Source organism: Manis pentadactyla, chromosome 14, assembly GCF_030020395.1.
Source record: "Manis pentadactyla isolate mManPen7 chromosome 14, mManPen7.hap1, whole genome shotgun sequence".
In the NCBI taxonomy this organism is placed as follows: Eukaryota; Metazoa; Chordata; class Mammalia; order Pholidota; family Manidae; genus Manis; species Manis pentadactyla.
In genome coordinates this window covers 73338414-73353885 of record NC_080032.1, presented here as the reverse complement: position 1 = coordinate 73353885, position 15472 = coordinate 73338414, and the positions used below count along the sequence as shown (strand labels likewise).

Genomic DNA, 15472 nt, shown 5'->3' with positions numbered 1-15472 from the left:
ATCAATTAGTTATTTCCTATACATTAATTGTAGACCTAGAACTATGCTATGGTCCATGGAGACAAAGAAGTAGAGATAAAGATTTGAAGTTAATTGTGGTAGAATTTAAGATTATGGTCATGGACAAATTCAATTATCCCAATTCTGTAGGAATAAAATTCCAACTCCTTATTATAGACTTCAAGGGCCTAAATGATGTGGACCAGACCACACTTAACTGCTCATCTTTTTCAATGTGATATTCCTTGCTCACTATGCTCTGACTCTACTGATATTTTTGTTTCTGAAATCAAGATTGGAGAAAAATTAAGAACAACACAGCTACAGTCTGTGTTCTTTATTGAGTCTTTACAAAAACCCTGTCCAGAGGGTATGATCAGCATTTTAAAGATAATGACCCAGAATTCCAGAGAGCCTAAGATCACAGATCATACAGTTATCAGAGGGTGACTCAAACTCATGTCTTCTGACCACCATTCCAAAGAGAAACTACAATATTTATATAATTAATGATATATAAAGATGATGAGAGGCATGAGTGAAAGGTAGTTTTCAAATGTGAAGCCTGGACTAATGAGGAAATGGTGATGTCATGAAATTGATAACCAGAAAGACATGGAAGAAAGTATAAAAAGGACACCACACTAAATTAGCCTCTTCTTAAAGGCAGTACCAGGACGAATGGCTTCTACTAATGGCTCTCCAACAACAGCTGTGACCTACATTTAGGAAATATTCTTAACATAGGACACAAAAAGTAGAACCAATAAAAAAAAATTGAAGGGTTGAAATTTATCAAAATTTAAAACTTTTGCTTATCAAAAGATTTCATCAAGAAAATGAAAAGACAAGAGCCAGATTGGGAGAAAACATTTCAAGAACATATAGCTGACAAAAGACTTGCATCCAGAATATATAAATAACTTTCAGAAATCAACAATAGGAAGACAAATCACCCAATTAAAAAAACAGAGAGAGCTCCCAGGACAGGCCAAGACAGTAGTTCTGTTCCTTCCAGGTCTTCCTTTTTTGCACCTAAAAAACCCTAAATGTAACACAACAAACATAGGAAGATTGTGAAAGGTAGAAAGCAGACAGACTGTGCCTAGAAACTTTGGAACTTGAGAGGATAGCAAAGAGTTTCCTGTTTTGTTTTTGTTTTTTGCCAGCACTGGGGGCAATGGAGAAGCATGTATCCCAGACCAGGCACCAGGCCTGGGTTGCATGGTGCGGAGGTGGAGGTGGGAGTGGGGGAATGGGGTAGTAGGGGGATGGGGTGATGGAAGTGGGGAGGTATAGGGAGGCTCAAAAAAAGCCTACCAAAGTACAAGGTAAAGGGTAGCTAACATAAAACACTTTTTTGACAATATCTGCCCTACTTCAGCCAAACACTATGGGGAAACTGTCCCCCCTCCAACCCATAGTTTCAACAGAGATGAATAGGGAGCTAATATTTCACACACACACTGGAGCAGAAGCATCAGGAATACACATTCCCCAGCCTGGGTGATGCTGGCGGGACCCAGTGAGGAATCATCTCCCATGCCCTGCCCAGCAGACACAGATGGGACTCCAGTGCACCCTCTTGGGCAGTGTTGACTGGGCACAACGAGGAGCCACGACTCCACCTTCGATGGGCAAGTGGGATGAGGTGGGATGTGGAGGCTGGACTTTAATTAACAATCTAATTCCACATCCTCAGTTCCTCTTTCCCTCCCCCTTCATCGTGCGGTATTCTTCGGAGGAACAGAGGGAACAGTTACGGCCCCTCTGTTCCGTTATTGCCCTCACACAGCCTAACAAGTCTGGAGAAGAATGCAAGATCATGCTATGTCCATGTTAACTTCATGACCAACCTCCAGTGGCCCTTAGCATTGCCCAGCAAGCAGGCAGCACCCAGTCATTCTCTCTCCTCCTCCTGTAGGTGATGATTTCTAATCATTTCCTTTCTTCTTAAACCTTCAATATTCCCTTCCCACAGGCAGTCTTACCTGTCAACTCTATTTCTTTCTTCACTTGGAGGAAAAAAAGAAAGGAAGGCATGAAGGAAAGAGAGAGGGAAGGACAGATCAATTAGAAGATAAAGAGGAAATGTCACGGGATGACCCCCTGGACCACACACTCTTTAACAGACTCATCCCCCTGAGTGTGCACACACCCGTGACCTGACTCTTCCCAATAGAATATGGCAAAGATGGCAGCTTATCACCCGCTAATGATGTTATATGGCAAAGGTGAAGGTATTTTGAAATGTAATAAAGATTTCTAATCAGTTGATTTTGAGCTAATCAAAGGAGAGATTAGCCTGGTAACCTGATTGGGCCTGATCTAATCAGGTAAACCCTTTAAATCTTAGTGACAATGTAAGTGTTCTAAAACTAACCTATTAGTGTTTGCACAATTGATACATTTACCAAAACTCATAAAACTGCATATTTAAATGAGTAAATGTGCATTTAATTTTACTTCAATAATTGTTTTAAGTAGACTCCTCCTTTGCAATGGGATTTTAATGGCATGATTGAGACCCAATGGAAGGTTAAGTAAGAGGTAGAGATAATTTCCCCAGAACTTGCGAACCAAACTATTGAGATAGGTACTTATTTGTAATATTCATTAGGAGGGAAATACTGAAAGTTTTATTCAAATGACATTCATTGCTTTGGTTTAATGCATGGTCTGGGTATAATCTGAGTATTCTTGAGTTTTCCCATACTTTGAAAAGTAGAATAGAGAAATTAAACTCTTTAACCATGTAACCTTTTCCAGGTTCATTAGGCATATTCAATTAGGTATTGTGTATGGCTTCTTTAGCATCACAAAACAGAGTTGAATAGTTGCTTTAGAGACCTAAGCCCTGCAAAGCCTGAAATATTTACTATCAGGCTCTTTACAGAAAACATTTGTCAAACTTTAGATAAAAGAATACATGCTGCTGACACATAGTATAAATAGAAATGAACAAAGATAATGAAACTGACAAGACACAGCTGATAAGTATACACATTAAAAAGTCTAATAAACAATATTTGCAAAATCTAGTTCAGTTAACATGCCACTATTTTATAGTTTATAATTATATAAAAGCATTAAAATTAGCAATTGTTATCTGAAGTAACTCAATGGTATTTGTATTTGTGTCTGCTTGTGTACCCCAGGTTTTACTGGATCATGAACCTGAATGCAACTATTGTCTTTCTGGGAATATCTTACATCCAGCACTGGGCCTGGACCTTGGTTTTACTTATTCCTTTTATGTCTGCACTTATGGCTCTGATAACTCTTCATATGATACACTATAACCTGATTTATAAGCCAGAAAAATGTAAGTAAATCACACTTTACATTGATTTTTTTTGTTTTTTATGGCTTTTCTTGACACATTTCCTTCCTCTTTGATTCCTTATAACTTCTCTTTCAACTCAATAGAATTTGCAAACAGTGCCAGTTATTGCACATGAGAGCAAAAGAGACTACAAGAATGTCAGTAATTTCTATCCTCTTATTTTTCCCTTGTTGAAAAATTTTAATAATGGAGTATTCTAAACACAAACAAAAGTAGAAAAAGGTTCGTATATGATCCCCATCTATCTATTTCTCAGCTTTAGCAATTATCAGCTCATATCCACTCACTTTTTCCCCATCCCACCTGGTAATTTGTCAACAAAGACTAAACATTATAGCATCTGTGTGTGTGTGTGTGTGTGTTGAATACTTTTTTAAGAAACACAATCACAATGTCATTAGCATACACACACATAACACATGGAAAAAGAGAGAAAAAGAATTTCTTAACACCATTAAATATCTTGTTACTGTTAAAATCTAATTGTGTCCACTTTTTAAGTTTATTTAATTTTGTTTTGTTTTATAGTTCAAATCAAATCCAAATAAGGCCCATATATTCCAAATGACAGATATAAATCATGTATGTTCTCCTTCATCTCTATTTCTCTCTTTTCAATTTTCCTCCTTCATAGAGCATTTCCCATAACCTGGATTTTGTTGATTACATCCATATGGTGTCATCCCCTTCTTTTATAAGCAGTAGCATATTATTCACACTTTTCTCACTTTTTTTCATTCATTGTAACCTATGGATTACTTCATAACTGTATATAAAAATATTCTCTATTCCTTTTTTATAGCTGCATATTTCTCCATTACATGGTAAGCTATTGTTTATTATATCAGTATCATTGATGGACATTTGGGTCATCTCTTTACTTTTGCTATGTTAAGTAGGTACTAATGAATTGTTTGGTGCATACCTCTCTTTGCATTTTTTTTCCCCAGCATACCTTTAGTATAGATTCTTAGAAGTAGAGTGTAAGTTAAAAAGTAAATCCTTATATAATTTTGCTACATATTGCCAAATTACTTTCCAGTGTGGTTGTACCATACTGTGTTTCCAAGAAAAATGTAATGAGAATTCATGCTTCCCCCCAGTTTCTCCAAAACAACATGTTGTAAAACTTTTTGAAGATTTTCCTGTTTGGGGTATATTAGGCCTTTGTCTATGATAAATGTTGCAAAACTATTCCCTATTTTTCATATATCTTTTAACTTTGTTTCTGTGTTACTTTCCATGCATAAGAGTTTTTAAGTTCACTTGCTTATTTTATCTTTTTTGTGGGATGGATTACTTTTATGACAAAATTTATCAATCTAATCCTTATTACTTCTAGATTTTGAGTTACAGCAGAAAACTCACTCCAAGATTATAAAGGACTTCACTTGTATTTTCTTTTGCACTCATATTATTTCTTTCTTTCCCTCTTTTTTTTAACTTTTACATATCTGACCCATTTGGAAATGATAATAGGTGTGAAGAGTAAATTCAGTATTTTTTTTCCATGTTATTCAATTAGTCAACCTCCCTTATTAAAAAGTCTGTATTTTCCCCACTAATTTGAAACATCCCCTCCATGGTATTCTGCCATGCACATTCCGGAGTTCCTATTTTATTTCTTTGGCCAGTCTAGCCATTCACCTATCTTGTTTACCTCTGACTGTAATTTCTAACCTATTTTCCTTTTTTAGGACCATTATCTCTACTACTTGTCTATGCAACTAATAACAATGCATTGAGTTGCATTTTTTTTATATTAAGCATGTTCACCAACGTTCCTTCATTTTCACCACATACCTGTGAGGTAGGCAGGAAGGCACTGTGTGTCCTTTACAGACCAGACTCCGGGTGCTTTGCCTCCACTCCTGCAGCTCTGAGCATATCCTTGCCATTTCATCTCCCACATTATATTGAAATAATCTATTTATGAATACAATTAAAAACTCCTGTGTCTTATCAATGCTTGGAATGTTGTAAGAGCTCAATCTGTGTTTGTTGTTGTGAAACTGAGCGCAGAAACTGAGACATAATTAAACTAACTGATTTACTCATGACCTCACGGAAAATGGTTGAAGTGGAACCAGAGCCCAGGTCTTCTTTTTCTCAAGCTAGAGCTCTGCTGCCACATACTGAGGCAGCGAAGCACAGAAAATAGCATCCACAGCAGTCCCTGCTCCTGTTTCTCAGAGCTCTGTGGTCCGTAGGTCACAGCTAAGCGGTACACGCCCTCCTGGTGGTCTGTGGAAGGGTTTCAAGAGGCAAAAAAGTACCTGAAAGCTTATCTCTGCCATCCCCAAATAATAAAAAAGAAGAAAATGTAAAGTGTAAACAGCTACTGAGAGACCAGTTGGCATTTATCTGGAGTGTGTAATTATCAAATAATTTGGTTTTTTGTAAATATATATGTGTGTGTGTGTGTGTGTGTGTGTGCGTGTGTGTGTGTATATGTAATTTTTAGATTGAATTTTCTAAGTAAACTATTCAGCATCCATCCATTTGCTTCCCAATTTCAATTTGAAAACATACCCATGTGAATGAGGAAATATAATTCTTCAGGTACTATAGATCTGTATGATCAACTGTGTGCTGCCAGCCTTTTGTAGTCCATATGTTACATTTTTTAACTTATGATAAAGTAATCTTCCTTTGGACATTTACAAGAACAAAATTCTACTAGCTGCAAGTAAAAGTATGAAGGAAAATACTCACTAGTAGTTTACACAATACTCTAGAAAATGAAGACTTTGGAGTTATTTTGCATTGTTTTGGTTTGTTTTCTGTTTCCAAGTTATAAGATCACCCAACAATGATAAAGTAAAACTCTGTCTTCCCTCTAGCCAAGTATATAACCCTTATTTTGGCTTCTTCCTCTCTGATGACTAAATTGAAAATTCCTAAGAGCTGTAATTCAAAGCCATAGGTGACCTTAAAGAAATGATTTTTTATATGCTACCTTTTATTTTAAGGTAACTTTTCAAATGTGGACCATGCATTCCATTATGTTTAGCTGTCAAGCACGGCCTTCATTTGCATTTCTTCCCACTGCTATAATTTTGAGAACTGGCAGGTGACCAAAGCAGAAAAAACGTGCATCTACCATCTAGAGTGCAATGTAGGCTTTTTTTATTATAATTAAGTAGCATAGATATTCATGATTAGATCAAGGTCAGAGGAGCAGAACATCAGAGCCAAGGACTTAGAGGTACAAAGAATAGAAAAATTGCTTTCTAAAGTTTTTTTTTTAAAAAACAGTAATAGCTACAGTCTTTACGTTTTGCAATAAAACATTTAAAATAGCTCATCTGTTTTATTTTAAAATGTGCACGCCTGGTGTGTTTGCTCTGCACATTTAAACTGGAGCTTGAATTTTCAGTTGCGTTTTCATTATAGTTTTTTTTCAACTTCCCATTTCTGCTTCTGGTGCAGAAAAGCAATTTGAGAATTATAATGACAATGGTTTGGGTTTTTTTTTAAGGCTTAGTCTACATGACACCCAAAATTATTTGTAGAGAAGGCATAGTTTTCTATTAAGTTTAATGGAATGATCCAAAGAGGTGGTGTGATGTGTAGATGTAGGTGTTTTCAACAGGATATCCTTCCTAACACCCAGTGATAGCTCTCCTGTTTGATGGGGCAACAGCGCTCCCCCAGGGCAGATATCCTAACTGGTTTATGGCTCCCTGTCAGTTCATTGATCAGTTTAGGTTTATCACATCCCTGTCCCCTTCCCTCTGAATTAAAACCCATATGGTACATTGTCCACACCTTCTTAGTCTCCTTGGCTAACGTTTCTCCTCGATTGTTTCCTAACAGAGGTGGAGCCCGACAGTCCATTCCAGAGACCCTGACTCTTCCTACCCTCTTCCCGCAAGCAATTTCTAATCCTACAACTTTTAATAACAACCACACACCAAACACTCAATTTCATATTGACCTCTCTCTTCACTTTGAAACTCATATCCAACTTTCTATTCAACATATTTTTTATGGTAGAAAACTTTTATTTTTCAATTTAATACATTTATACATAGCTTACCTTCTCCTCCCTGCATGTATATGCATTTTTAAGAAATAAAATTTGTCAGATAGTGGATTGACCACATATGTTTAACTCTACCTCCTGAGAAAGCATTAAAATAAAAATAAAGGAACAAAAAAGTGTAAACTCTCAAAATTGAAGAGAACAGAAAAGAGCCCATTAAGAAATGAGATGTTTTCACACAGTTTTGAAAATGGAAATTGGCAATTTTAACGTGATTACTAAAAAAGTCGTCTCAAACTTAACCTGACCAAAACTCAACTCCCAATTCACACAACTGCAAATTCACACCTTTCTGGTCTTCTCCTTCTCAATGCAAGTCGCTCCCACCTAGTGGTTCAAGGAAAAATTAAGTAGTCATCCTCAGATTTTCTCATGTCTTCAAACTCTCCCATCAGAAAATACTATTGCTCAAGAAGCACATGCCATTCTGTTCACCTCTTTGTTGTTTCCACTATGTCCACATCACCACTACCCTCTCTCCCAGCTTCCTCTCTAAAATTCATTATCCATACAGCTGCCAGAGGTCCAGAGTAACTTTTTGAAAATATCCATCATATGATATCTCTCCTCTGCATAAAACTTCTTAATGGAGTCCCATAGCACTGAGGATAAACTCCAACCTTCTTACTTTGGTGTAGCATCTGACCCTCGACCAGAACTTGGACATCATCTCCTTCTAATCTTCTTCTCACTAAATGAGCTACTGCCTCGTTGACATTTACTGTTTTCTGAACCTCAGCCTGCTCATTTCTACCTCATGATGTGCCTGGCATATGCTTCCTCCAGGTCTTTTGCCTACTTCCAGTCATTCAAATCCTCCATTCAAATTTCAGTCCTGTTGGTCTCCTTTATACCATCCCATTATGGGTCTCTATTTTATCAGTCCATTTTGTTTTCATCATTGAACTTGTCTAATATTTTCCTGCTTGTTCAGTGTCTTTATCAGCAGAAAGAAAACTAAAGGATTTGTAGTTCTTGTTCACTGCTATACTTTCAGGGCCTAGAAGAGTCCTTGGTACATAGCAAGCACATAATCTGTTGAATGAATCAATGAATTGCATTCGCATTTGTTCAGTATCAGTCGTGTACATTCACCATGCTAGCCAAATTTTACACCTTATCCATTCTTAATCATTTCTTATTCTTAATCTTTTTGTTTTTGTTGCTTTACATCACCCTATCAGATACAATTTTACGTGTTTAAATACATTCATGTTTAAAAGTGTATTCGGCTGAAGCCAGTGCTATTCAAAGGCTGGAGCATGGAATAGTGCTGATTATTTTGTATGCAACAAAATAAATGCAGACACTGAGAGAAAACATAGAAGCATTTATGGAAAGTTACATTTTATGTCTTTTGAATCTAATAATAAAAATAGCAGGGCTTGCATTTTGTATGTTTGGTACTATTTTGTTTTACTCTTTAGATATTTCATTTTTTATTGTATTTCAAAACTGTATTGACCATGAGAGCTGAGACATTTTTTTAACTGATCTTTTAACACAACTAATTTAAGAAGCACTAGTGTAAGCTATTTCTTTTTAGAAATAATATGATAGTGATAGTTAACATCTTAATATGATTACAGGTATCAATTTATTATGCATTAAGAGCAGATTCAAATTTATCTTGCAACAAATAATGATTTATTTATACAATAAGGGAATAATGACCTTAAAACATACTATACTCAATGTAAGACCCTGAATTTTTAAAAAATGGGGGGAAATTGTGTAGAATACCTTTGTAAATAGTTTTTCATTCTGCAAATTGTACTTCATATTAAAGACTATTTAGAGCATAGAGGAAGTGGGATCAGTGCCCGTAATAACCCAACTATCTATACAGCACTGTTTTGCCAAAGTTGAGCAGAGAACAGGTTCATGAGCGACAGAGACAAGATCACAAAGAAATGTCAGGAAGTCTCTGAACCCAGACCTGTTCAAATTCGGTCTCTAGACTACTCATCAGGACATTCTCAGTTCTCATCTTACTAAAACCTTAAGAAAGCTAATTGAAATCACTAAGGAAATCTCAGAGCAGTTCTTCCCACAATAATAAAGATTTGCCAGTACTACTTTTTCCTAAGGGACACAGTCTTTGGCCACTCACAGGTATTCCTGCTCCCTTGGCCTTCTCAGTCCCTGCACCTTTTGTCTGCATCTGGCAATAGTGACAAAGAAGAGGCAATAGAAACTCTAGAGATGAGCCCATCTCCTATCATCACTTACCCCAACATGCTTCCGCTTGACTTCAACACACTTCATAGGGGCCACCAAAAAGCCACTGCTGTAATCATTGTTGGTCACTAACAACTTGGGCTGGATTTGATTCAGTGGCTTAGAGGTGAAAGGCTCCATACTCAATTACCAGTCCCCCAGCTTCCTCAATTAATCAAAGGCTGACATAATAGGTCTATTAAAACTCTTGAAAAGAGATAAAATCAATATAATCCCTCTATAACCATAAAAAGAGATATTAATAAATATTCTTTATTTAAATATAGAACCCAGTACTCCATAGTATTTAAACAAATTTGGTTAGAATGCATTCCATCTAGAATTGTATTACAGGACACTTGAATATAATCAAAATGATGATCAAACCACTTTGAGTTTCTATAGCAGCCTTCTTCAGAGAAACTAAAAATATTTCACATTTATTATATCATTTATCCTGTGACCATGGTTTGATGTATATGTAATTTGTGGCAGGATTTGTCTGGTCAAGGGAGTGCTATGAAAAATTGTAGTAATCATGATGGCACAGTTGAGCTGCTAGCCTAACTGGGGTGAGGGTGGGTGTCTTATCTGTCATTGTATCAGGAAGTCTTAATGGAATTAAAGGAAACGTGGAATCTGAAAGATCATAAAGGAAGCAACAATGAGGTTGCAAATCACTAGCAGTCAGTGACTGCTAACATTTGAAGCAATAAAATGCTTCTGATGCTAAAGCAACAGCCATATAAACCTAGAGGAAACTACTGGAAAAGTCAAAAGCCAACTAATTCATTGACCTGCTAACATGTATAAAGTCATTTGAAGAATTCAAAGTTTACCCTTATATCTGAAATTCAAGGATAAAATCAAGGCAGAGAATACATTTCCCTTCATCTCCATGTCAAAATAAGAAACCACCCTCTACCTGACAAGTAATGTGAGGATTATTTATATTAAAAAATCGTACCAGTTCTTTGTGTTAAAGTTTTATAAAAGGAAGTTCAGCTTGTCTTATTCATTAGTGTGTAAACGTTAGAGACTTCTGAGAGAATCTGAAATCTTTTACTTTGGTGTTTTATTTTGTTACCTTTCTTCCCTTTTTAATGTGTTTCCATTGATCTTACCTTTTTCATTTTTTACATCAGCTGTCAGGCGCCACTGTGGGCTGGTCACCAGGATGCCAGAATCCTTGTCAGAAGCTTGTCCCTTGGAATGCAATCCCTTGGGTGATAAAACCTCCTCAGTCACTTTACTGCCCTTCATCCTTAGGATTGTCATCTTTCTGATTGATATTTTGGAAAACTGAAGAGCAATTCCTTTACTAATACATAGTGTCTCCAATTATGCGCAGGTTGCTCCCTCCTGACAGTATTTGGGGTGTTTATTAATGCCCTGAAAATATGCTGTCTGCGATATTGCCATCCTGGTGGGGATGTGAAAAACTGGCTGGACCATGCCAAGGGGAAAAATGGTGGCTGCTACAGTGAGCTCCATGTGGAAGACACAAAATTTTTCTTCACCCTTCTCCCTCTCTTCATTTTTCAGCTCCTTTATAGAATGTGCATTATGCAGGTAAGGAAGGGTAATTAAGGCTATCCCAACAACAATAAAATGATTTGCATGTTAACATTACAAATAAATACTTATTTCCATCCCAACAAGCACTTCCCATATATTTCACCTGGTAATTATCTTATAAATGCTTTGGATCATCACAGGGTCTATTTTTAAGAGCTAATTAAGGTCAGGCAAAGGCACACCTGGGTATGCTGTTTCTCCTCTAGAACTATAAATGTCTGTCAGTAGGTACTGAGAACACTTCAGAATGCATAGTCATAAGGCATAAGAGCTGCACATAAAAATATGAGATCCGTGGACAGTTATCCAACCTGCCCTTAGCCAAAGGTTTGGCCTTCTTCGTCATTAAAAAAATAGTACTAACAAGTAGCTACATTGACTGACTTGAGTACCACCTCCACTGTACCCTCAGGTATAAATACTAATGAGCAAATGATTCTCTCCCTGCCTACTCTTAGTTCCTTGGTGACTACCTGTGGCAAAATCAGGGAAACACTAAAAGTCCAAAGTAACTTTTATAAATATATATGATTTAAAAAAATGTAATATGGTGATGACCAAAAACTAAGTTACTTATGAAGATTATGATATGATTATGAAGTCTGAAAAATTTGGGGACCATCTTCATTGCTAACCCCCAACTTGGAATTTAGATGACTACTGAGTAAGCTATATTCATAGATCATAGAACAATAGAGTAGAAAAGACACTTTGAGATTAATTTGCTCAAGTATTTCATTTGCCGAAGAGAAAAACTGAGGCTCAGAAAAACTGAGTGATTTTGGAAGGGATATAGGTATGTCACACAGTGAGTAGTAGTAAAAGGAAAAGCAGAGAAAAGCAGAGTCTACCTTCTGACTCTTAGTACAATACTTACTCCTCTAAAGCAGGGGTGAGCAAATCACTCCTTCCAGGCCAAATCCCACCCATGACCTATTTTCATGTCCTGCAAAGTAAGAAAGTTTTTACATTTTTACATGGTTGAAAAAAAATCAAAAGAAGAAAAATATTTTGTGGCACATGAAAATTACATAAAACTCAAAATTCTGTATCCAGAAATAAAGTTTTACTGGAACATAGCCGCTCTCCTTTGTTTATCATACTGTATCTGCTTATGTACCAAACAGCAAAGTTGCATAGTTGCAATAAAAAACAGTATGTTTATTATCTGGCCCTTCACAGAAAAATTTGCTGACAACCCTTTCCCTAAACATTGCATGAAAGTTAGGCTAATTTAGCAGATTTGACCTCCCTCCTGACTCCATGACAATAGCTGGCATAACACCACCATAAAAACTCACCTCTATATATGATCATTAATATCATAAACTCATCGTAGATTGGAGAAATTCATAATAAGTATAAAATTATAAAAATAAAATTCTTAAAAGTGGTCCATAGCTAGCCTCAAATCTCCTATGCAAATAGCCCAAATTACTGATTCTTTAGCTTCCTAAAATGACACCTGATATTTCTTTCAGCTACGTTCGAGCTTTCTCTGCAAACTGTCATTTAGTTTTTAATTTGACATAAATTACAATACATTTTGATAAACTCATTTTAACCCTCACCAAATCTAGATGCCTAGTTTATTGCAAAGAAGAAAAGCAAAATACTTTTTGGTCGCCTACACGTGTCACAGCATCTAAAAGATGACTTAACAGTATCTAATTTGATCCTCATAGCACGTCCCCATGGCTGATATTAGCATCTTAAGTCTGAGGCTCAGAGACATGAAGTAACTTGCAACTTGGCTGCAGTCACCTGCTAGTCCATGGAAGAATGGCCATCACAGCAGAGGGCTGGTAACAACACCCATACTTTGCTATTACCCACAATGCCTCTCTTGCATCTGGGTTAAAAATCCCTGATACAGACTATATGGGTTCTAAAATTATGTACAGTCATGTTATTCTAGAAACTTCAGAGAAAATGGTTATGATATACTTCTCAAGGGAAGCAGAGAAAAAATTCCATTGGAATAGACTGGAATTAGATTTTTGTCTCCAGATGAAATCATCACCAGGATAAAGGTGATCAAAGTACCAAGAATAAAACGTCCCATATTTTAAATTTGTAGCCATTATTGACCTTCAGTTCCAAGGCACACATTTAAAATATGTTGATATTCAGGCCAGGGATGCTGCCATTTGACATTATTGGCCACTCAAAGGTGAAAATGAATCTCTATTGACAGCACTTATTTCTGAATACTCAGAGGCTTGTATGAAATAAAAGTATTTAAAATTTTAAAAGGGGATGATTTCAGGACTTGAGGCAGAAGCAGAAATGATTTCAAGCTTTCAAGACAGTGGAGCCTTTTCTTAGATTAGGCAATATATTAATATTGCTTCACTAAAGATTAATAGTACATTTGCCACATTATTAAGTTAACAGGTTTCTGTGTCTGTGATTCATGCCGATAATAACTTTATTCCTATTAACAATAATTCTCATTTGAAATCAGTAACAGAAACTTCCAAGTTATGCTGGGAGCCTTTCAGTCTTAGGGTAGTTCAGCTGCCAGCACTTTTTTTAAAAAACATCATTCATTCTCCTCTGATTGAGGAATACATGCTTAATAATTTTACTGAGCAAGGGCAGAACTGTCTAAAGTTCTCTTCACTTTTGCCATCTGTATCCAACCAAAGCAATCCTTGTTTATCATCCTAAGGGTCAAATTAAAGATTGGAAGATAAATTACCATCAGGGCAAATTTTACATAGAAAGAATCTAAGTGAAAATGTAGTCCATTCCTAAGTTTAGGCAGTTAAGTGCAATAGGCTCATTTTACAAGTGGTGAGCTTGTTAATAGCTGTACTGACCAATGACTCTGACCCTCCTTATACCCTCTCAAGCTGTACAATTGACAATAAAGAAGGAGTTAGTGAAGGTTTCAAACAAGAAGTTCTTTGAGCCAAGCTGCTCTTCCAAATTGGTGTTAAGGCTAGAATCCTAATGTAGGGCATGCACCGTAAGAAAAATTGTTTGGAGAATCCATTTGTCAAGGACAAGACTCAGGTTGACCTCCTCTCAGCTTCTGTTCCACTGGGAATTAAAGAAATCCTATGTGCTACTAATGATAATGATGAATGATTGCAGCAAAGCTAATGAACTAGAAAAGTGAGGACATGCCCCTTTCTCATGACACAGCACTTTAATTTAGCTCTTATGTTGTAACCTAACAAGAATATAGGAAGAGATTCCAAGTTACACCTAGAGGTTTAGTTAGTCTTAGGGTTTCAAAATGGAGAGATTCTAACACTACACTGAAGGTTGTGAATGGGGCAGGAATGTTTTCTTTTCTCATTTCTTTTCTGCTACTTCTTTATGCAAGCTTCTTTCAGTCAGTTTCCTTTGTGGTCTGCTGGTGCCACATAATTAGTTTAAAAGGAGAGTAAAGACACTAGTATATACTCTTTTCTCTCTCTCTCTCTCTCTCTCTCTCTCTCTCTCTCTCTCTCTCTCTCTCTCTTTCATGCTACTTGGCTCATATTAGAACCGAGGACAATCCAGATAGCCCACAAGACAGCCTACAACAAGTACTGTGTTTCTACACTACACTGGACCCCACATCTTAGGAAAAAATCATTCTTATCTATTTTGCTACCAAATCAGATGCTATTTAAAGGATCTGTTCTGGCTCAAAACTTGTTTTCACCAGGGTGAAAACAAATGCCCTTAATACTTTTTACTAGTTTTTACTTTATTGTATGAAAAAAAAGTCTATTTGCTTATTATATCCAAAACTTAAGTTTCTGATTTCTCATTTGTCATCCTCAGCACAAAATTAGGGCCACTTTTACTTTTCGTAAGAAAATTAAGAAAATAGATGAGACGACAAGAGATTCTTCCATAAAGAAACAGTGGTATTTATTGTCAACTGTCTAAACAGACCTCCTACTGCCCTTGGTCAACTCATAACTGGGATCTTGAAGAGCCAGGGGACATCAGAGCACAAGCAAGGGGCAAGGCATCTACCATAGAATGCTTTCTCCAAAGTGAAACCACCCTCTTAATGCATGGCTGCTTCCCCACTCACATACAGATTCCTTCAGGATATTATCTGCAGACCATGAATTCCAACCTGAATTTGGATGGATTTCTTCTGCCAGTTGCAGTAATGAATGTCGTCAGTATCCTACCACTGATAATCCTGGCTCCTTTTCTGGAATATGTCAGCAACTGCCTATTTCCCTCTAAGAGAGATGGGTCATGTGTGTCAGCGTGCATTAGTAAGTACAATTTACCATGTCATGTGAAATGTTTGCAACTTTTCA

At 36.6% G+C, this 15472-nt stretch overlaps 1 protein-coding gene across 1 annotated transcript in view; it reads left to right on the top strand.

Moving 5' to 3' along the window:
• SLC15A5 (solute carrier family 15 member 5) overlaps positions 1 to 15472 on the top strand; it is a 72288-nt gene that overhangs the window by 11563 nt on the left and 45253 nt on the right. The window contains exons 3-5 of the mRNA XM_036906921.2: positions 3159 to 3325; positions 10966 to 11186; positions 15241 to 15427. Coding sequence (XP_036762816.2) covers positions 3159 to 3325; positions 10966 to 11186; positions 15241 to 15427 — 575 coding nt within the window. The remainder of the gene's footprint in view (positions 1 to 3158; positions 3326 to 10965; positions 11187 to 15240; positions 15428 to 15472) is intronic.